The 24,315-nt window shown below is 42.2% G+C and overlaps 1 protein-coding gene across 1 annotated transcript; it reads left to right on the top strand.

Annotated features, from left to right (window-relative positions):
• The first annotated feature begins 6,966 nt into the window (after window positions 1-6,966).
• GCM1 (glial cells missing transcription factor 1) lies at window positions 6,967-21,230 on the top strand. The gene is made up of 5 exons (XM_083495662.1): window positions 6,967-7,556; window positions 11,754-12,006; window positions 13,486-13,598; window positions 15,416-15,535; window positions 20,267-21,230. Exons 1-5 carry the CDS (start codon window positions 7,455-7,457, stop codon window positions 20,999-21,001), a joined length of 1,323 nt encoding a protein of 440 aa, XP_083351788.1. The 5' UTR covers window positions 6,967-7,454; the 3' UTR covers window positions 21,002-21,230.
• The last annotated feature ends 3,085 nt before the right edge of the window (window positions 21,231-24,315 follow it).

Below are 24,315 nucleotides of genomic sequence, written 5' to 3'. Positions count from 1 at the left end.
CTTAAACCATATATTCCAACTCTTTGTCAGGTTTATTTATATAACCATTTCTGTGTCAATTCAATCGAATCAGACTCAGAATAGCATTTATTGTTGCGGCCCAGAAACACACCTTTGACCGTAGTGATTTCTCAGCATTTTTGAGCTTGAGTGAACATGGAAATCTCTTAATACAACATGTAAATATCTAAGCATGCGGTACAGATTTACAATGGCCATTTGTCACTTGGCTCTTCGTTTTGCTGTGTTGTAAATTGTTTTGATTACTCAAAAAAAGGTCTGTTAAAAATACAATATGTAAAGGAGAGTGTTTTTGTTAATTCAAAATGTATATTCAAGTCCACACACACACAACACACACACATTCCATTAACAAAACCCCTTTTGTTATATGTTGTGCTGAAAGATTTCCATGTTCACTCAAGTTCAAAAATGCTGGGAATTTTTATTTTTTTTAATGCTGGGAAATTACTACTGCTAAGGGTGTGTCATTAACAGCCCTTAACTGACTCCATGGGCAACCAATACTATTCACAAAGAATAATTGAGTTGTCAGGGACCTAGAATGTCATCTAGACGGTCTCCCTGCTTAGTGCAAGATAGCCACGAGTGAAGCATTTCTTTTTACTCCTCCTGCATATCTCCCACACAGAGGTTTGGTTAGTTCTGTAATTCTGAAAAGAATATAAATCTTATACAGTAAGTAGGTCAATATTTCGTGTTTGTGAAAGAGCACCTTACATTACACTGCTTTTTGAGTTTATGGAACAGGAAGGCTCCCAGCTTTGGGGTTCAGAGGTTATTGAGAATACATGATGCAATGCAATAATTATCAGTTCTTCCATCTAAAATTAAATTTATATAAGCCCCTTCAGAAGTCCAAAGAAGCGATCCTGATGAGAGTGGTTTCAAGATTCTAAATTACAATTTAACAATCAATAATTATAATCCTATTCTACAATATTAATGACTTCCCGCTCACCCACGCTCGAGGTTTATAAATGTAATTACATATGATTGCATTTTAAAACTCCCTCATATCAAGTTTCATCCTCTTTAACAGGTTTCTTAATATAATCTACTATTTTTTTTCTTAGACTTCAGTATATAACTATTGCAAATAAATCATAGAATCATAGAATCATAGAATCATAGAGTTGGAAGAGACCACAAGGGCCATCGAGTCCAACCCCCTGCCAAGCAGGAAACACCATCAGAGCACTCCTGACATATGGTTGTCAAGCCTCTGCTTAAAGACCTCCAAAGTAGGAGACTCCACCACACTCCTTGGCAGCAAATTCCACTGTCGAACAGCTCTTACTGTCAGGAAGTTCTTCCTAATGTTTAGGTGGAATCTTCTTTCTTGTAGTTTGGATCCATTGCTCCGTGTCCGCTTCTCTGGAGCAGCAGAAAACAACCTTTCTCCCTCCTCTATGTGACATCCTTTGATATATTTGAACATGGCTATCATATCACCCCTTAACCTCCTCTTCTCCAGGCTAAACATGCCCAGCTCCCTTAGCCGTTCCTCATAAGGCATCGTTTCCAGGCCTTTGACCATTTTGGTTGCCCTCCTCTGGACACGTTCCAGTTTGTCAGTGTCCTTCTTGAATTGTGGTGCCCAGAACTGGACACAGTACTCCAGGTGTGGTCTGACCAGAGCAGAATACAGTGGCACGATTACTTCCCTTGATCTAGATGCTATACTCCTATTGATGCAGCCCAGAATTGCATTGGCTTTTTTAGCTGCCGCGTCACACTGTTGGCTCATGTCAAGTTTGTGGTCAACCAAGACTCCTAGATCCTTTTCACATGTACTGCTCTCAAGCCAGGTAGATAAAGAACAAAATAAAAATTGAATATTTACAGGTGCTTTGCTTACATTATCTCAGCAATCCTTACAACAGGGGGACTGTATTTTACCCCTCACAAAGCTACAATTCCCAGCATGCTTAGCAAACTGTGGTTCCCAGGATTCTCATCTGGTTCAATGTAAACACTACTTTGCTTTGCCTTATGGAGGCTACTTGAACCTAGTCAGTTTTGTTGCATCAGAAATACTCCACCCCCTTTGTCTTTCATTAAACATAATTTATTTCAAAAGCAGATGGGGACTTTACTCAGCCTTGGTTTATGGTTTGCTTTCAATGCAGTTGTTTGATCTGGCTTTAAATCCATTGTACATAGCCAGTGAATAATTTTGCCCTTTGGTTCTAGTTGGCTTTGGGGAAGTGTGACACCAGACATTCAAAACTACAGAGAGGCTTGTTCCATCCCTCTGCTGTTTCATTTTTGACAAACTCCAGGCGATCTCTTTTAATAACCACATGCCTTTGCCGTCCTGATTTGCTGGAAAGATGTTAAACTTTAAAATGCGTTCCCAGCTGATGCTAGATGAAATGTAAGGATACGGTCTCTCACTCAAGGGGTAAACCTGTCTCTGAACTCTTCCCTTTCAGCTGGCAGGTTGGAGTTTTACACAGCTGAGGGCTCCTCCATGCACAAACATCCCCTCCGCACAGAAAACCACTTATCCAGAAAATTTCAGCTTCTTCTCCTGAGATACCAGTTTTGTTTGAGGAACAGCTCCAGAGGCCAACCTAAATCCAGGAGGCCTCCGAAACCAGCAAACAACCATGACTGGATAGTAGCAAGCAAACCTCTGCATTGGCAGCTGAAGTTTCAGCTGCCCACCATTTGAACCAAAATCATTTCCAATCTCAAAGTAGCAGCCAGCTCTGCCAATCAGTTGGCACCAGGGGCGGTGTGTGTGTGTGTTACAAGGCCAATGAAGGCACCGGAGCAGTGTCAGGAGCAAGTCAACATTCCCTGAGCCCTTCCCTTCATCACTCCCAATGTTCTTATTGGCTCTGTGATCCTAAAGGTAGTATGTGATTGGCCGATTGGTCGCAATCACTCTTGTGGGCGGGGTCTGGAATTGTTTAAATGAAAATGGCAGGCCCAAAGAGGTTGGCAGCCACAGCGCTTCAGTGTGGGACATGTACTGGCAGGAAGTCTTTTTGCAGCAGCCTACGAACAAGGGAAGAGGGACGCGGGTGGCACTGTGGGTTAAACCACAGAGCCTAGAGCTTGCCAATCAGAAGGTTGGCGGTTTGAATCCCCGCGATGGTGTGAGCTCCCGTTGCTCGGTCCCTGCTCCTGCCAACCTAGCAGTTCGAAAGCACGTCAAAGTGCAAGTAGATAAATTGGTACTGCTCTGGCGGGAAGGTAAACGGTGTTTCCGTGCGCTGCTCTGGTTCTCCAGAAGCGGCTTAGTCATGCTGGCCACATGACCCGGAAGCTGTACGCCAGCTCCCTTGGCCAATAAAGCAAGATGAGCACCGCAACCACAGAGTCGGCCACGACTGGACCTAATGGTCAGGAGTCCCTTTACCTTTACCTTTTTTACAAACAAGGGAGACAAGGGCTGCCATCAACAATGGCCACCAATAGCAAAATAATAATAATAATAATAATAATAATAATAATAATAATAATAATAATAATGGTGATGTGGTGAGATGGAAAATTCTAGTCAAAAGGGTCAAAAGGTAGTCAAAAGGGGAAGTGGCAGCACCAGTACTTGTTTGTGGAAGGAACTTGGGCTATTCCATCATTTGAACATTTACAGGCAGTCTGAAGCTGTACAGAGCAGGGTTTACCCTCTCAATCAGAGCTAGACCCAAGACAAAGGATAAGATGGTGCCCTCCCCATTCCATGTACAGACACTAACCACCTGAAAATAAATAAGTAAATCACAAACTCTGGAGAACTGAACCTAGAGGTCTGGAGAAATGAGGAGCTGAAACGGACGTACAGTGGTACCTCGGGTTACATACACTTCAGGTTACAGACTCCGCTAACCCAGAAATAGTACCTCAGGTTAAGAACTTTGCTTCAGGATGAGAACAGAAATTGTGCTCCGGCAGCGTGGCAGCAGCGGGAGGCCCCATTAGCTAAAGTGGTGCTTCAGGTTAAGAACAGTTTCAGGTTAAGAACGGACCTCCGGAACGAATTAAGTACTTAACCTGAGGTACCACTGTATTCCTATTCCTAGGACTCATCAATACAAAAGAAGCAGGTGCAGCTACACTTCTCCAGTGTAGCATTTATCCCCCCCCCCCCATCTGAAAGCCTTTTAGGCTTCCCGGGAGCTCTGTCCTGTGGCTGGAACATAACTGTGACCTTTGCTCTTAGCTCCGATACAATCAAAGAGATTGGGTTGCTGCAGTAAACAGCTTATTCCTTTGGCTCTTAACAGGGCTTAGCAGAGTTTCTCCAACTTTTTATTGTATTTTTTTAATTGATCAGAATAATAACAAACTTTGGCACAGACCAGAATGCTAACAGTGAGAATATTTTTGAAGTGAAAATTGTGTGGTGAATGAACTAGGGCTCAGGTGCCTGAAATATCACCACACCCCTCTAAACTACACATCTTCAAAGAGGCAGGAGATGATCTACCACAGCCTACAGAGATTGCGTTCCTATTCTGGTTCTCTCCACTGCAAAAAAGAGAGAGAAGAAGGTAGGATTGTGTGAGCTCCAGAAAGGAAACAAAAGAAGCATAGGAGAACGATAATTTGAAAACGACTTCATATATAACTTTGTGAGGGGTGAACCACAGTCCTTTGAATTCTTGGAGGAAAAGAATGTGCGCCGATTGTGCTTTGAAGGCATTGTGTGTGTGCACACCTAGTGTGGAAATTCCCAGGACAGCTTCACTTGAGGCATCTGCAGGGCAGTAATAGCATTCAGCACTAGTACACCAGGTCACTGGCTTAAGGGTACGGAGTGCCCAAGGCAGGCGCTCTGCTTGCTTGCTTGCTTAAATCTCTTTGAAGTTCTTCTGAGTGTTGGACATAGTTATGCATTACAAGATCACCAGGCCTGTAGGTTGCTTGTCCTGGATTCCAAAGAGTTTCTGCTTAGAATCATTGACTTGAGCTCATTTAGTCCAACCTGCTGCCCTTGCAAGAAATCTGCTGCAGGAAACCAGAGACGTGGCCACCATCCAGCCTCTGCTTAAATACCTCTAACAAAGGAGAGCCTGCCAATTTCCAAAGCAGGTTGCTTCCTAGTTTGAAAAGCTCATACCACCTGGAAATCAAAATCCTTTCCCCTATCATTCCTATTTTGATAAATAAGAGAGAACGGATAGGTTGGGTCATCTGTCTCAGAGGTTGGGGACATCAGGCCCAGGCTTCATGAGCTGGGGCTCAGGACTCTCCCAGGCTCCTACCTCTTATAGACCAAGCTCCATGCCCTCTAAGAGGACTTTTGCCTAGCTGAAGTGTCTCCTTGAACAGAGAGGCGAGGGTGTAGAACAGGCATAGGCCAACATGGCCCTCCAGATATTTTGGGACTATAACTCCCATCATCCCTAGCTAACAGGATTTGTGGTCAGGGATGATGGGAGTTGTTGTCCCAAAACATTTGGAGGGCCGAGTTGGCCTATGCCTGGTGTAGAAGCTTATGACTTTTGTGAGGAACATCTACTGTACAGAGGTAGGCACTCACAGCCATTATTCTTCCTGCTTTTGCCTCTGGCCCCGTCCATCACTAGGTTGCCCATGAGACAATGCATCCCTCAGGCAAAAGGTTCCCTACTCCATATCTGTTATCAATCATTTATTACCTACCTCTCACAGGGCAGGCCGATCCCAAAATCCAGCATTAAAAACAGTTAAAAACAGTTACAGTCATGGGAATAGGGTGGGTCCCTGAAAACACACATCTCAGGCGTCAAAGTCCTCAGTAAATAGATGGGTTTTCAGCCTCTCGAATATTTTAAGATGTCTATCGTTGCCTCTTAATCACCTCATCTCCAGAATTGATCTGTCTGACCCCTTAAGCCGTAAATCATAGGACTCGATTTTCAGATCCCCTCACCATCTTTGTCGCCCGAAGGTGAGTGAGAATATCAGAAGATCCCTGATGTGACTCAAGGCTGAGGACCTGTCTAATCCAGCACTCTGTTCTAACAGTGACTCGTCAGATGGGAAGGCTGCCAGCGGAACCTGAGCAAGACATCGTTCTCCTCACCTTTGATGCCCTGAAACTGGTATTCAGGGGCATGATGCTTCTGACCATGGAGGTTGGTCACTAGTGCATTGGCCAGGCAGGTATGTAGCTGTCACTGTCAATAGCTTAGCCAAGCAGAAGTCTTCAGTTGACAAAGTGTCCCACTCAGGTGTCCTCGGTGGCTAGGAGTGCCTTTTTTACCAACTTTGGTTGGTTTGACAGCTGTGGCCATTCCTAGAAGAGGACAACTTGGCCATAGTTGTCCATGCATTGGATTACCACGGTGTGGTAGGCTGTTGGTCTGGAGGCTACAGCTGGTGCAGAACATACAGTGAACTTACTACCACCAGCATATAACATCCTGCTTGCAGGATTCACCTGGGCTGCAACTCTCCTACCAAGCCAAGTTGAATATTTTGGGACTAATATTGAAGGCCTTTTACAGCTTGGGACCAAGTTATTGCCCTATCTCTCATGCACCCAGTAGATTGCTGCAATATGCAAGACAGTTTTCCCTAAAAGCTTCAAAGCCAGCTCAGGGCTTTTATTGTGGCTGCCGTTGTTCTGTGGAATAGCATTCCCATCACGATACGACAGATGCCCATTATCCAAACTTTCCTGAAGCAACTGAAGACTTTTCTGTTGTCGTTCTGACAAGATTTCCCAGATGGGTAAATGGGACTTTACCACAAGTTTCTACATGTTAGGTTTTTAGTCTTAAGTATATTTGCTGTATTTGTGTTTTTAACTGTTTGTAATAATCTTATATGTAAATTGCTTTGGAATGATTGCATGGAGTATCATTAATAAATCAATGAGTAATAATAACAACAATCATATTGAACTCGGTGGGGCTTATCTCCAGGTAAATGGAGTCACAATTTTCTTTGGAGACATTGAGGCCAGGCTGTGAAACATCCCAGTATGTGAAACATTCCTCCACCCAGAGGAAATGAGTAAATAACTGTATTTTCTGTTGTTTAAATTCTTACGGTATATTTCTAGCACAGAGCAGAACAACAAGTGTCCTTTTATAGTGTGCTTTCTCTTGACTACAATGTGAAAGTTTAACTAGAACGAAACAGGTGTGCTTTGGCTCCATAAATTTTAGAACGAGGACAAGGAGTTGCATTTGGGGGGGGGGGGCTTTGCTTTATCTCTGCTACAGACATCTCCAGAAGGCCACACTCTTGTCTCGAAGCTATACTTTCCATTATCGTTGCCGCTTGCAAAACTTTGGATGGAACAAGTTTTTCTAGCAAAAGAATACAGATTTTTATCTTTAATGGTGCTTGAGCAGCCTATCATTTGGCTTCAGGAAGCAGCTTCCTGGTTCTAAACACTTGCGAGTTGAGTGGCTGCCAGACAGACAGCTTCAAAGTCTGGCAGTAGAGACTGCTGTTGCTAAGTCTAGGGAAGGGATTTGGAAATGCTGGGAGCTGCAGAGGATGTCAGCATGAAACAGGAAGCCTTGGGTTCTCAAAGTGGTGAGATGGTCAGCTGGGACATCAATGACATCAAGCTCCCCAAGGTAGGTATAGAGAATTCCAAGAGTATTGTAGAAATTGCAGCTACTCTAAAAACCATCATATTCTGTCATTATAATATATTATAATATATTATTGATTTGCTTACTTGATCATTCATTTGCATAATTCCATCAGTGTATGCACAACAGATAATACCTCTTTGCTGCCATTGTACTTTATAATTCCCTTGCAGTTGAAAACTCTTGAAACTCAAGTCAGAAGTTCAGCAGTATTAGCTCAGCCTGGATGGCTCAGTTGGTTATAGCATGGTTTTGATAATGCCAAGGCTGCAAGTTCAATCCCCATGTGGGTCAGCTGCATATTCAAGGGGTTGGACTAGATGTTAACAATATTACTTACTGTTTTTATTTCTTTACTATATTATTTATTTATTTATTTATTTATTTAAGTCATTTGTACACTGCTAAATTATTTGTAACTCCAGGTGGCGTACATTTTTAAAAATCCACAGACAACAGGATGATGAAACAAAAAAAATAATAAAACCTGTGAAGTTTTTTTTTAAAGATTATATCCATCTCAAAAAAGAAATTCAAGGTGACAAACAAAGCGAAACAACAGCAATTCAATGTTTAAAACTCATGGGTGGTCATCAACTAAGTTTTACTCAAAGCAGACCCATTGAAATGGATAGTCGTAGCATAGTTGTGTGCATTAGTTTTCATGGGTCTACTCTGAGTGAGTAAAATGTAGTTGCATGCCACCCAGTATGCCACCCACTTTTACTTATTGCAACAGTAATAAAAAAAAACCACCCATGTTACTATGACAATTGTCAACAATGACGATTTCTGGAAACAGTCAAAAGGCAAACTGTGCTTTTAAAAAAAGGCTAGAAAAGGAAAGATTCATCAAAAGTTTTTGAAGATTCAAATTTTTGCCTGTTACCTAAAATGAAAGAGCAACAGGTCCTAATGGATTTTGGTGCTATAGGGTGGCTGCAACTGCCTTTCACTGAGTTGAATTCATTTGGTTAAAACGGGTTTGGCGGTAGCTTGAATGAGATTCCCACCAAAGGTTGGTCATTCAGCACATATATTGTGTTGCCTTCTTTGACCGCATCCCACCAGGACTTCTGGGCAGTGTGCAAGCCTCACGGAGGTGCGTGAAAACGTACCACCCATAACTGCTCATAACTGAAATATTTTTTAATACGTCTTAGATATCTAAACATTGTCAAATAAAACATATATGATAACATTATTAGACTGTAATTAGAGCTAAATGTTAACAGGGTAACTTAAGATGAAGTTGCAACAGGAATTTGATAGGTGTTATTGGCAAATACGTTGTGAGGGTCTTAGTTCCGGGACCTCTGGACTTTGCAAAAGTTAAGAGCTTTTGCATCACGCTCATTCTAATGTGGGGGAAAAATAAATCCTGTGAAATAAAAAGTTAAGGAGAGTGAAGAAAGTGAAAAACCCATCGAGATGTTAAAACCTATAGGCTTTGTTTGAATCATGCCTTGTATAGAAAACAATCTTAGCTCTATAAGTAGACTTTGTTCAAATGATATCTTTGCTGTGGGAGTAATGATTGATGCCTCCAAAGACATCTTGTGGTTTCTATGCAAAATTCTCATATTTATGGTAGATTCCAATCAGCTGTAGCACATGGAAGCTGGAGTGTTTCATTCATGTTTACAACCATCCATGTCACAGAAACCATAAATTTTCATATTGTCAACTTGTGGTTAGATAACAGTTGACAGTATCTAAGATCCAACCACTAGCAAGCCACAGTGCAGTGAATGGATATACAGGTATCTATATTTTTCTAAGAATTTCTGTGTCAAAAGTTGCTCTACCCAGAACAGATATAGTGCTTGATCATTTCCCCTGAATTTAATTCTTTATTTGATTAGATTCCATACCCACTCTTTATCATACAGTCCCAGGTTGAGTGGCAACAATAAAAAATGAAATTATAAAATAGAAAAGCACAAAAAATTGAAAACACTTCCATATATAAAAACAATACAAATATTTTTTTAAAAATTCCACGTTTAAAAATAGTTCTAGTACACCAGTGGAACTGGGGTAAAGTAAGTTGAAAAAATAATTTGTAATTTTTATGCAAGTGATCTTGAAAGGGAGAAAAACCACCAGAACTTGCATGCTATTTCTTTCCCTTTTTCTTCTTTCAAAAAAATCTTTCAAGAGTCAAACACACAGATATGAACGGGAAATGAATAATCAGTCCCCTCTGTGATGTGATCAGTTCAGCCCATTCATAAGAATGCACATTTGTCCCAAGGTGATATCTCTGATGTTATACATGTAACCTTCAGCACAAATCATGCACAATATGCAAATATCCACAAGCAAACAACAAGCATTGTTGCTCTCCATATCTGCCTGGGTTCTCCTGCTCTACAATACTTTGAAGATAGAGCGTGACTGCTCTCCTTTAGAATATGATCAGCTGTAGCACATCCCTATTGGAGGAAAACCATCAGTTTTGTCCCAAGAGACATCTTTGATGTTCTGGAATTAGGCTTTTGCTTCATGGCACAAATTGTTGAGTGTTATGCAAATGTGTACATCCAAACAGCAAGCATTGATATCAAAGCACATTCTTTCCCTCAAAGAATTATGGGCACTGTAGTTTACCCCTCACAGAGTTACAATTCCCAGCAACCCTCAACAAACTACAGTGCCCAGAATTCTTTGATGGAAAGAATTATGCTTTAAAGGCAGAGTGTATATGCAGCCCTTATCTGCCTCAGTTATCCTCCTCCATGTTGCTCTAATTAAAATGATATGTACCGTATTTTTTGCACCATAACACTCACTTTTTTCCTCCTAAAAAGTAGGGGCAAATGTCTGCGTGTTATGGAGGGAATGCCTACGGGTGGCATGCCTACGGATTTTCCTCCTCTAAAAACTACATGCGTGTTATGGTTGAGTGCGTGTTATAGAGCGAAAAATACGATACCTTCAGCCATTCATCAGCCCTGAATGTTTATAAAGTTTTATTAACATTAGGCAGAGACCCCCTATGTTATTTTAGACATCTTCTGAGGCTTTTTTTTCTAATTTCAGCAAGTCTACCCAGACATATAATTTAGTGACCTACCTTCATTTGAAAAGTTTAATTTACTGTGTCTGTCTTTGCATGATAATTATTTTATGTGTAATTGTTTTCTTTATAGTTTTGTGGGTTTCAGTGTTTCGTCTACAGTATTATTATGCACATCTCTTCAAGAGTGGTTTCACTGAGCAGTTTAGAAATATATCCAAATTAATTACAGTGGTACCTTGGTTCTCAAACTTAACCCATTCCAAAAGTCTGTTCCAAAACCAAGGTGCACTTTCCCAATAGAAAGTAATGCAAAACAGATTAATCCGTTCCAGACTTTTAAAAACAACCCCTAAAACAGCAATTTAGCATGAATTTTACTATCTATCGAGACCATTGATCCATAAAATGAAAGCAGTAATCGAACTGTACTATAAAATAAATAAGACAGTATTGTAGATGATAAAAATTAAAAATAAATATTTTTCATACCTGCACTGATGATAGTCATTGTTTGGATGGGGCGGGGGGGCTTTGATCCATTTCCGCAGTCACACAATCAATCAATCAATCAATCAATCAATCAATCAATCAGTAGCTGAACTGGGTTCCACACAGTCACAAAAACAAATTAACCAAAAAAGCCTCAAAAACAAAAATGCAAAATACCAGTAAATAGCAAAAACAAAAGTGCCAAACTTAATCCGTTCCGGAAGTCTGTTTGACTTCCAAAATGTCTGAAAACCAAGGCGTGGCTTCTGATTGGTGCAAGCACCCCAGTAACAATAGCCAACAGCCACATTGGAAGTTTGGCTTCCGAAAAACGCTTGAAATTGTAACACTTTCTTCCAGGTTTTTGGTTTTTCAGAACCAAGGCTTTTGAGAGCCAAGGTACCACTGTAAATAAATAAGGGTCATGCACGGCCATGTGGAATCTACCATGAAATATAGAAGTATATTCAGCCAGGTTAATATATTTGCTAGGGCAGAGGGGAGCAGATAATTGTTTCTGCAATAAATGTAAAGTAGACTTAATAATTGCAAACAAATAAGGCAGCTCTGTATTGCAGACTTGATTCATTGTCTTTGAATTGAGGAGGTGTGGTGGGGACTTGTTTCCTAGGTTTGAAACATCACATTCTTTGGGTTCCTTACAGGACGTGAAACAAACAGACTGGTTTCAGGAATGGCCAGATTCCTATGTAAAATGCATCTATAGCTCTGATGACAAAAATGCTCAGAGGCACCTAAGTAGCTGGGCAATGAGGAACACCAACAATCACAACTCGCGCATCTTAAAAAAGTCCTGCCTTGGAGTCGTCGTCTGCAGCAATGATTGCTCAACTTCAGATGGGGGAAAGATGTATCTGAGGCCGGCTATATGTGACAAGGCCAGGCAAAAACAGCAGAGTAAGTATGCTTCTTTGAAAAGGGCTTACATTAGACTCCTTGTAGTTAAATTTGGGTTTCCGCTGCCACAAAAAAAAATCTACAGTTGTACCTCAGGTTACATACCCTTCAGGTTACAGACTCCGCTAACCCAGAAATAGTGCTTCAGGTTAAGAACTTTGCTTCAGGATGAGAACAGAAATCGTGCTCCAGCGGCACGGCAGCAGCAGGAGGCCCCATTAGCTAAAGTGATGCTTCAGGTTAAGAACAGTTTCAGGTTAAGAACGGACCTCCGGAATGAATTAAGTACTTAACCCGAGGTACCACTGTACTGGGTAATCCTGGTTCAGAACCTGACTTGCATTAGACTAGTACATCTCCAGTCACATGTTGGAAGTATCACATCATTAAGTACTGTACATGTAATTGTAGGGATGGACGAATATGGCCATTTTTGTTTCTTTCTCCTTTTTCCAGTGCACATTTCCCCTAATAAACACATTTTGCAAGTGATTTTCTTTCACGAATGGATGCATTTTTAAAAGTACATGTTCCCCTTATATAATATATGTGCAATTTTTTTAAAAAAAGTACACTGAGTTTACTTTAAAGTAAGTGAGCCTAGTTTACAAGCTGATCCTGAGTATTCTTACTTGAACATGAGCCCCGTGTAATTCAGTAAAACAGATCTGCAGGTGTGAACAGAATAGAATTTGCACTTGGAAGGTAAGGATTAGGACAAAGATTAGGACAATCATGGAAGAAAGATTGTGACACTCACAGAAGATAAATTAATTTCCGGAAGTCTTAATTATTTGATGAAGTTTTGGGGAGAGAATATTCATATAATCTTCTAAATGGAAACTTTCCCAAAAGAATGCAATTTATTTGGGGCAGAAAATGAATTAGTTCCACTAATGATAATATTGTATCTATATCTAATGATAAGGATCATATATTGGTCCTTTACTGAGGAATACCAAAATTATTCAGGCTAAGTGAACATGTATATATTTTTGATGGTGTAATAGCAAACATAAGAACTTATAGTCTAAGGTAATAAGCACACTCAGAAAATCTCAATAAAATCAAATGGGACTTTATTTCAAGTAGAGGTAAGTAAGCTTGATCAAGATATTATACTACAATTTGAAGCTGAGAATCCTACAGCACAATCTAATTTCTACACAGAAATATGTTCCATTGAGTTCAATGGGACTTACTTCCAGGTAAGGGGACATAGGTTCACAGCCTTAGACAGGTTTGGGTTTTGGGTTTCATTTGTGCCTACAGCACATTTCACTTTCCAAAGATATTTTACCTGGACACAAGTCCCATTGCTTTTATTGGAAGTCACCTTTGCTACAAACAGAGATATCTGCTGTCAATAACCCAACATGAAAAGAGTATATTGTACCCTACACAATGAACCTCTAACATGACATAATCTTAAAACTAAGTTAATTTAAAATAACATATTTAATGGTACACTTGTTTCAGGAAAATCATGTCCCAACTGCTATGGGCCCTTGAAGCTTATTCCCTGCCGAGGTCATGGTGGATACCCTGTAACAAACTTCTGGAGACATGAAGGACCATTCATATTTTTCCAGGTTGGTAAGAGTATCTGATTTATTCAAGGCAAGCCTGCTGTTATAGCTGAACTGTGCTTGGAAGATGAGCAAACCAGGAAATGTTTCACACTGAGCCAAAGAGAGTATTTAAATTGTTAGTGAGGTATGACACCTCAGGTAAGGGGATCCACAAAAGTTAACCAGTTGGCCATGCTTATACATAAAAACAAGCTTTTTTTCCAGCTGGAACTCTCTGGAACTCAGTTCCGGCACCTCTTAAGTGGGCGCTATTGCCATTCTAAAAAAATAGGGAGGTGTTCAGGATGAGTTCCAACACCTCTAGAAAAATAGCATTGCATAAAAACAACCATTTTAAGCTATACCAACTGCAAAGGAACTAAGAAAGAGAAACATGAAAATAGTAGGCTATTTCAGCTGAATCCAGGAAAACATCTGCCTCGGTTTTTTGAACCAGATGGTCAAGTCCATAGCACATGTCACAATTCCATTACTTACACATTTACTCAGAAGTAAGTCCCACTGGGTTCAATGGTGTTTACTCTTAAATAAATAAAATAACAACAACCACTATTAGAATTATTAGTATTATTATTATTTTGTACCCCACCCATCTGACTGAGTTGCCCCAGCCACTCTGGGCAGCTTCCAACAGAATATAAGAAAACATAACAAAACATCAAACATTAAAAGCTTTCCAATGCAGTCGTACCTTGGAAGTCGAACGCAATCCGTTCCAGAAGTCCGTTCGACTTCCAAAACATTTGGAAAACCAAAGCGTGGGTTCTGATTGGCTGCTGGAAGCTCCTGCAGCCAATCAGAAACCGCGGAAGCCCAGTCGGACGTTTGGCTTCCGAAAATAGTTTGTAAACCGGAACAGTCACTTCTGGGTTTGTGGCATTCGGGAGCCAAAACGTTCAAGAATTAAGCTGTTTGAAAACCAAGATACGACTGTACAGGGCTGCCTTCAGATATCTACAGAAGGTCATATAATTGTTTATGTCCTTGACAGCTAATGGGAGGGTGTTCCATAGCATGGGCATGACTACTGAGAAGGCCCTCTGCCTGGTTCCCTGCAACTTCACTTCTCACAATGAAGGAACTGTCAGAAAGCCCTTGGAGCTGGACCTCACTGTCCAAGCTGAACAATGGAGGTGGAGATGCTCCTTTAGGTACACAGGGCCGAGGTTGTTTAGGGCTTTAAAGGTCAACACCATGGCATGCAGAGCACTGCAGTCACAAACAGGCAAAAATGAGCTATTGGTATGAGCCTTGGTATATGAATGTAGAAGACAACTAAACATCCACATGGGAATCATCATGGAAATCATGGTAGCATTTTCCTCCAAGATAGAATTTCAAAAAGGTATGTCAGAATTCAGTCACATAACCTTCCGGGGAAAATAGGAGTAAAAAATAGAATTAGAAATAGAAATAGAAAACTCAGATTATCATTCCTGTGTCTTTATAGATGACCAGGCTCTTAATTTTGACTAAGTATAAAGTTGTTTTATTGCGGTCAATGACCAGTTTCAGGATAAAATCACCAATTTTGACTAGTCTATGAAGCCAGATTTCCCCTGCAGAATAACCTATTCTGTACATGGATCTTTTGAGATGGTTTTGCCATTTCAGCAAATTTGGCCACCCACTTCCATTTAAATTGAAACTTTAAACTAAAATGTAATGAGTTGCCTGAAGAAAGCCTATGCTATGCTATACATCCAACGAGACAGGGAAGCCATTTTGGATTTTACACCCCTTGTCTAGCGAGCATTGTGTTGAAAACTACCTTGTGGTTTTATGCCCCTATGCCTTCTTCACTTGCTGTTATAAAGTCAAAGGGGGCTCACGATCATCCAAGGCCGGAAACAAAATCGGAAGCCGAAGCGAGACGATCGATACAAAAAGCACACGCCCCAAGTTCTCCGAGACTTAAACGGAGCAGAGATGCTGAGGTAAACGCTTGTTTTTTTAACTAGCAGCAAAATGTCTGCCATTATGGCAGGTGGCTTGAAGGAGGGTAACGAGGACTGCAAGAACCCCTGCGCTGTGCAGTGTATCAGCTGAGGGACCTCTATCAATGAGGGCTAGGCAGGTTTCTCCCTCACTGTAGCAGTGTACTCCCAACTGCAGTGGTGTACAGTGGTACCTCATGTTAAGAACTTAATTCATTCCAAAGGTCCGTTCTTAACCTGAAACTGTTCTTAACCAGAGGTACCACTTTAGCTAATGGGGCCTCCCACTGCCGCTGCATTATTTCTGTTCTCATCCTGAAGCAAAGTTATTAACCCAAGGTACTATTTCTGGGTTAGCGGAGTCTGTAACCTGAAGTGTCTGTAATCCAAGGTACCACTGTACTATTCTCTCATCTGAGTGAATAGCAACCATTCAATCATATGGAAAATAGTAATTTGGGGATACCATGGGGTAGAGTGGGGGCTCTCTACCCCTGGTGACTCTTCACCTGTCCTGGGTTCTGTTTCTTGGTCACACTGGAAAGTTGTTGAAGATATGGATATATGTTGGGATAAAAAGCCAGTATCCTGCATGTATCTGTATTTTCAATCTGACTTCAGGTTTCATTATTACCGTATTTTCCCATGTATAAAATGACCTTTTTCCCCTGAATTTTTTGTGATAAATTGAGGGTTGTCTTATACACGGGTTAATATGCTAAGTAAGCGAGGGCTGGTGCTGCGGTGGTAGCAGGGAAATGTTGGAAAGGAGGCTGCTTACCCGCTCTTCCCGGCTTAGGAAGAGTAGTTGGTGAGCGCCAGTATGCGGTGTATTACGGTACCAGTTCCGTCAGCCAGAGTGGGGGATCATAAAAAAACTGCTCAACAGCTCAGCGAACTTACAAAAGAAGCTCAACAACTATTGAGGGCTCCAAAAAATAGGGGTCGTCTGATACATGGGGTCATGTTATACACGGAAAAATAAAGTACTTCACTTTTGGGGGTCTTATATGAGTACAGACAGTGCGAGAGCTGTGAACTATCGTGTGCACGGTGCTTGACAGAGTAGAGGACAACAGTTCCCTGCCCCAAGGGGCTTACACTCTAAATTCAGACACTGGAGGAACAACGGAGGAAGAGAAGGGATTGGGCAAACAGAGTAGCAATACAGTAGGGGCAGGGAAAGCTGTGGCCCTCCAGATTTTGGTGGTCACTTCCACAACACTCTTGGACAACTTTTAACAGGAATGGAGAATCTTGGGCACTGTAGTTTGTTGCATGTGCTGGGAATTGTATGTCTAGGAAGCAGCACCCTTAAACTGCACCCATGACGGTTTCGGTGGCATAAGAGTGCTTTAAAGATATGCCGCAACCCTACCACTTCCATCATCCCTGACCATGGATGATGCTGATTGGGGGATCTAGACTCCAACAACATACGGAGGGCACCAGCTTGGGGAAGGCTGACCTACTGTAACTAAGCGTCTAACTAAGCCTACTTGGCTTTTCAGTGACACATGCTTAGGCGTAGCTACAGGCTGGGTATGAGAATTCGGTTTTGTGAAAATGGTGCGTCATTTTCAATGCCTTGACAAACAGATATCCGTATCAATATAGATATGTTGCCTGCAGGTTTAAAATTATTTTACCTAACTTCAGTCCCGTTGATCTATATTTATGTTAATTTCAATGGGGTTTTACTGCACTTTAATGCACCTGCAGCAAGTTGAGTGATCTCTCTGACTTCTACCAGTAAATGCTGTCAAAGTGAGAGAATACTGACTTCTGATGTGGAGCAACTTAGGAAAGGGAGTGGGGGAAATCACCCCTAAATTATGCACAAGGAAGGAGACTACCCTAGTATGTTCCATGACCTAAAAAAAAAAGAACAGGCTAAAATTAGATGGATTTTCAACATTTTCCTTGGAGTGTCACATTACTTTTTAACTTAGAAAGGGATGGGCTCTAAAGAATTTGCCACTAGCAAAATGTCTTCACAAAGTCCCCATACAGCAGAAGCGTGTTTTGCTATGTCTTATTTCTGCAAGCGGTAATTTACTACTAATTATCAAAATACACTGATATGGAATAATAATAATAATAATAATAATAATAATAATAATAATAATAATAAAAAATAGCCGCAAGTCTCTTATCAGTGGCCCAATGTGTGTTTTTTGGGGGGTGGAGGATTAAACTCCCCCCAGTTATAATCCTACAGCTGTGGTGTTCAAAGCAAATTCATTGTTCTGTGCCCAAGAGAGGTGTTTTGCAAATGACTGGTGTTTGTTCAAACCATATAGGCAAACGCTATGCCTTTGCAGACTGTCTTAAAATGTGGAGAACTGAAGATGTGAAAAATGAGAAAAATGAGAAAAATGAGAAAGACTGAAATTGATAGGCTTGGCCATCCCTAATCCAGACACAGGTTGCTAGCCGCAGTGACACGTTTGTCTCTTTTCATACGTAGGTCAAACCACATGCAGGCAAAATAACTTTGATTTATGCAGTTGTAAAATATATGTTCTGATGAGGGGGTGCAATCCTTTTTAGATTAGAGAACTGTTTGGCTCCCTGGGTTTCTCTGGGTTACATTGCATAGCTGCTGGAGCGGAAGGAACAGACCTGGAATCTCTGGGTTACTTGTGACAATACACTAGCAAAAGCAATACACTTTGCAAAAGCAGCTGTTCATGCAAGTGATTTACCCACATGAGTAGTGTAACATTGGAGTAATTAATTCATAAAAAAGATCGCCCCACACTACAGTGTGGTGTAGTGGTTAAGAGCGGTAGTCACGTAATCTGGGTAACCGGGTTCGCGTCTCCGCTCCTCCACATGCAGCTGCTGGGTGACCTTGGGCCAGTCACACTTCTGTGAAGTCTCTCAGCCCCACTCACCTCACAGAGTGTTTGTTGTGGGGGAGGAAGGGAAAGGAGATTGTTAGCCGCTTTGAGACTCCTGAAGGGGAGTGAAAGGCGGGATATCAAATCCAAACTCTTCTTCTTCTTCTTCTGCAAACTGGAAAATCACAACATTGCAATTTTCCAGTTCATGGAAGAAGAGCTGTCAGTTGTATGAGCAGCACTGTAGAATTTGTGGTGATGCTACATCATATTTACTGTTTAATTCCCTCTATTAGCAATGTTTTGGGGGGTGAGTGCTGATTCAGCATCACCCACACATGAGGCAGGAGCATCAGCAGGCTTAGGAAAACCCCAAGGTTTGCAGAAACCCCAAAAACCTTCCGAAAAAATATCCAGAAAGCTCTGAGCATTCTCAGTCACTAGCCAGGGAATGCTATCTGGTGGGGGGAGGGAGGAGAGGGGATGCAATGGAGTATTCTGTAAGAGGGCTTGGCTGGCTGGCAGAACCCTGAACTGGAGCACTTTGCCCATTTGGTTGGTGCTCCTACCTGTCTCTATTATTTGTGCCTGCGGCAGTGAAGCTGAACTTGTGCGACGGTTCAGAATATCCAGTTGTTCAAGGAAGGAAATCATTTTCAGTCTAGTTTCTGTGAGGGAAGGGAGAGTTGTCAGTTTGGCTGGGATTAAAAACTCTCACACAGAGGATGAACAAGGACCACTGTAGGGAAGATAACGAAGGAAGAGCCCAGAGGAAGGGAAACCGAATGAAAGGTACTAAGGGGGAGGGGGATGAAGGAAAGATAAATGAGAATGAAGCTTAAGGAAAGGGATTGAAGGCAAGGAAGAACTAATAAAACAGAGAGGTGATGCTGGATAAACATAGCTGTGTTAAAAGTGAGAAGGGGCTGCATGGTTTGGTTGGAGAGAAAACAGAGTGCTAGAAGAACTGGTCAACTGTCCCAGCTACTAAGTGACACTTGAGCAAAGTAGGCAGTGGCCTGAGGAAACAAATATTCAGTAGAGACATGAAATTAAATAAAAGAGGGGCCAAGTAGAAGTGGAGCAAAATTCCCATAGATGAAGACGGGGTGAGGAACTAGTGGCCCTCCAGATGTTGTTGAATTACATTATCCCTGACTGGGGATATTGACTGGGGTTGATGGCATTCTTGTCTAAACATCTGGAGAGCTACTGCTTAATTTGCTCAGGTTCCCCATCCTTGGCCTAAGAGCTAGGAGGAGCTGTGCACTGTTTGCAAGATTGAGAACCATAAGGTTTGCAAGAGAGAAAAGCATAAGGACATAGGAACAGGACTGGCCCACCCCTGAGGCTCGGTGAGGCAGTTGTATCGGGTGGCAGGTTGAGGCCAGCTGTGAGGGGTCACAGATCCAGGCCTCTGAGGAGCACACAGCATGCTACCTCCTGCATTTGTTACCTGTCTCCTCTGCTCCCACCTCCCCAATTCCATTTGCTCCTCTCTGGACTCCTTTTTTCTTCCCCACCACCTTCAGTGCACCAGGGCTTCCCTGGGCTGCCTCTGGTCCCCTCAGGTGGAGGTGGAAGAGTGCGGGTAGAGAAGGAAGTAGCAGGGGGAACGCCATTTTCTACTTTGCCTCAAGCGGTAGAATATCCTGGGATGGCCCTGCATAGGCATGTCAGGCTAAGAGAAATCTGCTACTTTGTGACCTGGCAACCTTAAGGGGGCAAAAAGGGAAAACAAGGTCGATGAATTTCACATACAGAGTTGAACAACCGAGCTAAAGTCCTTTAGCTGCAGCCTTCTAGTTCAATAGTATCAATCTGAGAAATTAAGAGGGCTTTTTGTTTGGCTGCATGATATTATGATGCATTTTTCTCTCTTAAGTCCCTGACAGGTGAGAAGCCAAACCAGGACACTTTGCCATTAATAGTCTCCAAACAGGAAGACCTTATGTCACAAAGTACCTTCTTGGGACAAGAGCAGGTGTTGAATGATTGCTTGTCTCTTGCCAAAGGGTACAGTTCAAGAAAATCCTCTTATCTAATAGAGCACACTCCGGACGTAGACTGCAGCAAATACCTGGACAGGTGCAAACAGATCAGAAGCAGAGAATATAGCTACAGAGGCCCAGCTGAACCCTCAGTATTTGCATATTCTGAATACAGAGAGCAACAAACCTGGAATAAGACTGTGGGCCTGGGAAGAAACCCATTAGCAGAGAAATACTGCAGTGGCTCTCCGACAGCCCTGGCGGGTCTACACTGTGAAACCCTGGCTTCCATAAGTGCGGTTGATGCAGGCATCCAGCATGCTCCAACCAAGTGGGACCCGATGGCAAAAGTTGGCTACCAGTCCTTCAGATCTAACGTAGGTACATTCGGAGGAGAAGGCATGTATGAAGGAAAGCCACACCTGCATTATAACAGCAACCACGCTCCTTCCTCCTGCTGCCCGATCTCTCCAGAGGAGCCCTGCCTCATTGCAGACGCTGCCCATCACTATTACCAGAGCTCCTTGCCCCTGAAAGGAAATGAGTGGCACTTTGAAGAAGAAAGGAAATACACAAATCTGGACCACTGCAACAATGAGATGTTTCTTAACTTCTTCCCTTTGCGATGACACTGACACCTTTCCGTTGTCGCTCACCTCCTCTGTATCTCTTGGCAGTGCCACGGATTGTCTGCTATCCTGAACCTCGGGTGGTTACTTATGCTTTTTTGTTGTTGTTTAGTCGTTTAGTCGTGTCCGACTCTTTGTGACCCCATGGACCAGAGCACGCCAGGCACTCCTGTCTTCCACTGCCTCCCGCAGTTTGGTCAAACTCATGCTTATAGTTGAGGCAAATAAAGTTGCTGATGTTGTAGTGCTGTTCCCCTCACTTTATAGAAAAGAAGGCGGACTGAATTTGTCACATCAGAGAATAGGTTCCCTTTCCTAAAGAGTGCATAGGCACATTCATGTTATAAGATGCATAACACACTCATAGAGAGTTGCTCTTCTCTATACATTGGCTCTTCGGGTCCTTTTCAGTGGTTCATGTACTGGAGGGAAGGACCAGTGAAGTCCCTCGCTTACATTCCTCTCTTGGGTGCAATGTTTTGCATGGTTTCAGCGCATTGGGTCAGCTACTGAAAAATGCCGACTGCAGCTCGTAAACAGAGCCATGTAAACCAGTACAATTGTCCTTATTTTGACCTGAGCGGTGATCTTAAAAGTGCTGACCTGGCAACACACTTTACTAAAATAGATATTCTTGCTTCTCAATAATATGCACAGAAAGCACAACTACACTGCGCTAACAAATGCAATATGACCTTAAATCAGTTTGAATATATGGAGTGAATGCCTAGACGTGTCTACTGAGATGTTAGTCCCATACTTCAGTCCAAAGAGATTTATGGCCAGGACAGTGAGTACAGTGGTACCTCGGGTTAAGTACTTAATTTGTTCCGCAGGCCCGTTCTTAACCTGAAACTGTTCTTAACCTGAAGCACCACTTTAGCTAATGGGGCCTCCTGCTGCTGCCACGCTGCCGGAGCACAATTTCTGTTCTCATCCTGAAGCAAAGTTCTTGACCTGAAGCACTATTTCTGGGTTAGCGGAGTCTGTAACCTGAAGCATATGTAACCTGAAGCGTATGTAACCTGAGGTGCCACTGTATAGGATTGCAGCCCCTGATTTTAAGAGGCCACAGATCCCTCTGTATGGGAGATCTATTCTTTTATTTTTGCCACCAGAAGTTTCTCCTTCCCCGTCATCAGAAGCTGCCTTTTCTAGCTGAAATTTCCTTCCAGTTTTGGCTTGTTTAGCCCCTTTGCTAGAACAAGACTACATTGAGGGCATTGCCCATACCACTGATACATCCATTAAATGCACATTTAATGCACACAACTTCCCCCAAATAATCCTGAGAACTGTTGTTTGTTCAAGATGCCGGGAGTTGTAGCTCTGTGAGGGATCGCTTCTGAGGGTTTGGAAATGCTACATATATCAAATCCTAAAGACATTCAGATTTCCCCAGTTTCCAGAACCGTACCTATTTTCAAATAAACTGAGGTGTGCTCGCGCTATAAAATTTTATTAATACAAGTCTGGGATGAGAATGTTTCAGACCTTGCAGCAGTAAACTACTTTATAGTACCTCACAGGGTGCTATTATTTGGCTGTTCTCAATTGGGCTCAGTCAACTACAATTTGCCTTTTGTTCGCCGGTCTCTGCCTTCTTAGATCCCCTTTGCCTCCCTCCCAAAACACCTTGTTACTATGGGAACCACGTTGTCAGCAGCAAGAGTGGCATTTAGTGACATTGGCAGGAGCCGGCTAAGTTGGATTTATGGGATGTTTCAAAATTTACACAGCAATTTGCGAGCCTGTAATTGGTTTCACAACCACAACAGGTGCCTCACAGTGTGACAGTGGCTTTTCTAGCTATAGGTCAGCAGAGGGAAATGTAGGTTAGTCCGTCAACTTATGCCTCAGCTCCAGATAACCTCACATTTTGTGAATTTTACTCTGTTCTGTGAAGTCTACGAATACGTCCCTCGCAAACACCACCACACATGAAAACGTTTGCAACTGTGTGGATCCAAAAACGTTAAAACCTCTTGCACTACCAGAACATGAATGTTGGATACCACTCACAATAATTAAATTGAATAAACAAATTAAAAACACCTTTTTATAACCGATTTTTATTGGTTTTTAAACAAATGCAAGAACCATCAAACACTTATCCAGCAGTACATCTAATTCTCTTTGGTAAATGCATTGACGCTACTGATAAAAAAACTAATGCACTTGTATCTTGGAAGTTGGATGGAATCCGTTCCAGAAGTCCGCTCCACTTCTGAAATATTTGAAAACCGAAGTGCAGCTTCTGTTTGGCTGCAGGAAGCTCTTGCAGGCAATCAGAAGCCATGGAAGCCATTGGGCATTTGGCTTCCACAAATAGTTCACAAACCGAAACAGTCACTTCTGGGTTTGCAGCGTCCAGGAGCCAAAACGTTTGAGAACTAAGCTGTTCAAAAACCAAGGTATTGGGGATTTGTTGGGGAAGAGATAGGACCCCAGCCCACCCCAGCAAATGATATTTCAATTAATGAATACTGAACATAGTTCAACAGCTACCAACATCTTTGATGACCTTCATCTACACTGAGACACAGCACAAGAGGAAACATCAGTGGGGTGTAGACTGTGACCTGGAAGAGCAGGGTTCAAATCCTTGCTCAGTCATGAAACGAACTGGATGACCTTTGGCCAGTCAGTGTCTCTCTTGGTCTAACCCACTTCATAGGGCTGTTGTGTGGCATAAAGAAGCTGAAGAACACTGCACGACCTTGAGCTCCAAAAGCTGGGATATAAATGAGAGTGAGATATGTGAAGCCTAAATGTTTTCACAGATGGTTTGTAACAGGAATAAGGAAAACTATTCAGTCTCCCACTTAACTCCACAACGTGAAAGCACACACTGAAAATCAGCATGCAACACAGTGAGCATAGTTTTGAAAAAGGACAACTGCCCTTTAGAGTTCTTTGCCGCCACATAGTTGGATCAAATTAATAAAAGACAGTAGTAATATGAGTCGATACTCACAAAGCTGATCAGGTCACTCAATACACTTTTCTGAAAACTGAAAAAGACTGAAAGGAAGTGAAAAAGAAGCTTTGCAGAACTCAGTGCATAGTGAAATTTAATAGGTCCAACACAGTGATATTTCTGCCCTTTCTTACAGTCCAGGGTAGCCAATGGGATGCCTTCTCAATGTTGTTGGACTACAACTCCCATCAGTCCTGGCCAGCATGGGCAATGGTCAGGGATGATGGGAGGTGGCAGTCCAAAATATTATGAGAGCACCGCAACTGCAGCGAGAATACTACTGGCCCAAAAATGGAAACAGGAACAACTACCGACGTTAGAAGAATGGAGAATG

The sequence above is a fragment of the Podarcis liolepis genome (genome assembly GCF_965112155.1).
Source record: "Podarcis liolepis genome assembly, chromosome: 3".
In the NCBI taxonomy this organism is placed as follows: Eukaryota; Metazoa; Chordata; class Lepidosauria; order Squamata; family Lacertidae; genus Podarcis; species Podarcis liolepis.
Note: the sequence above shows the minus strand (reverse complement) of the source record. Positions and strands in the feature narration are given on the sequence as shown.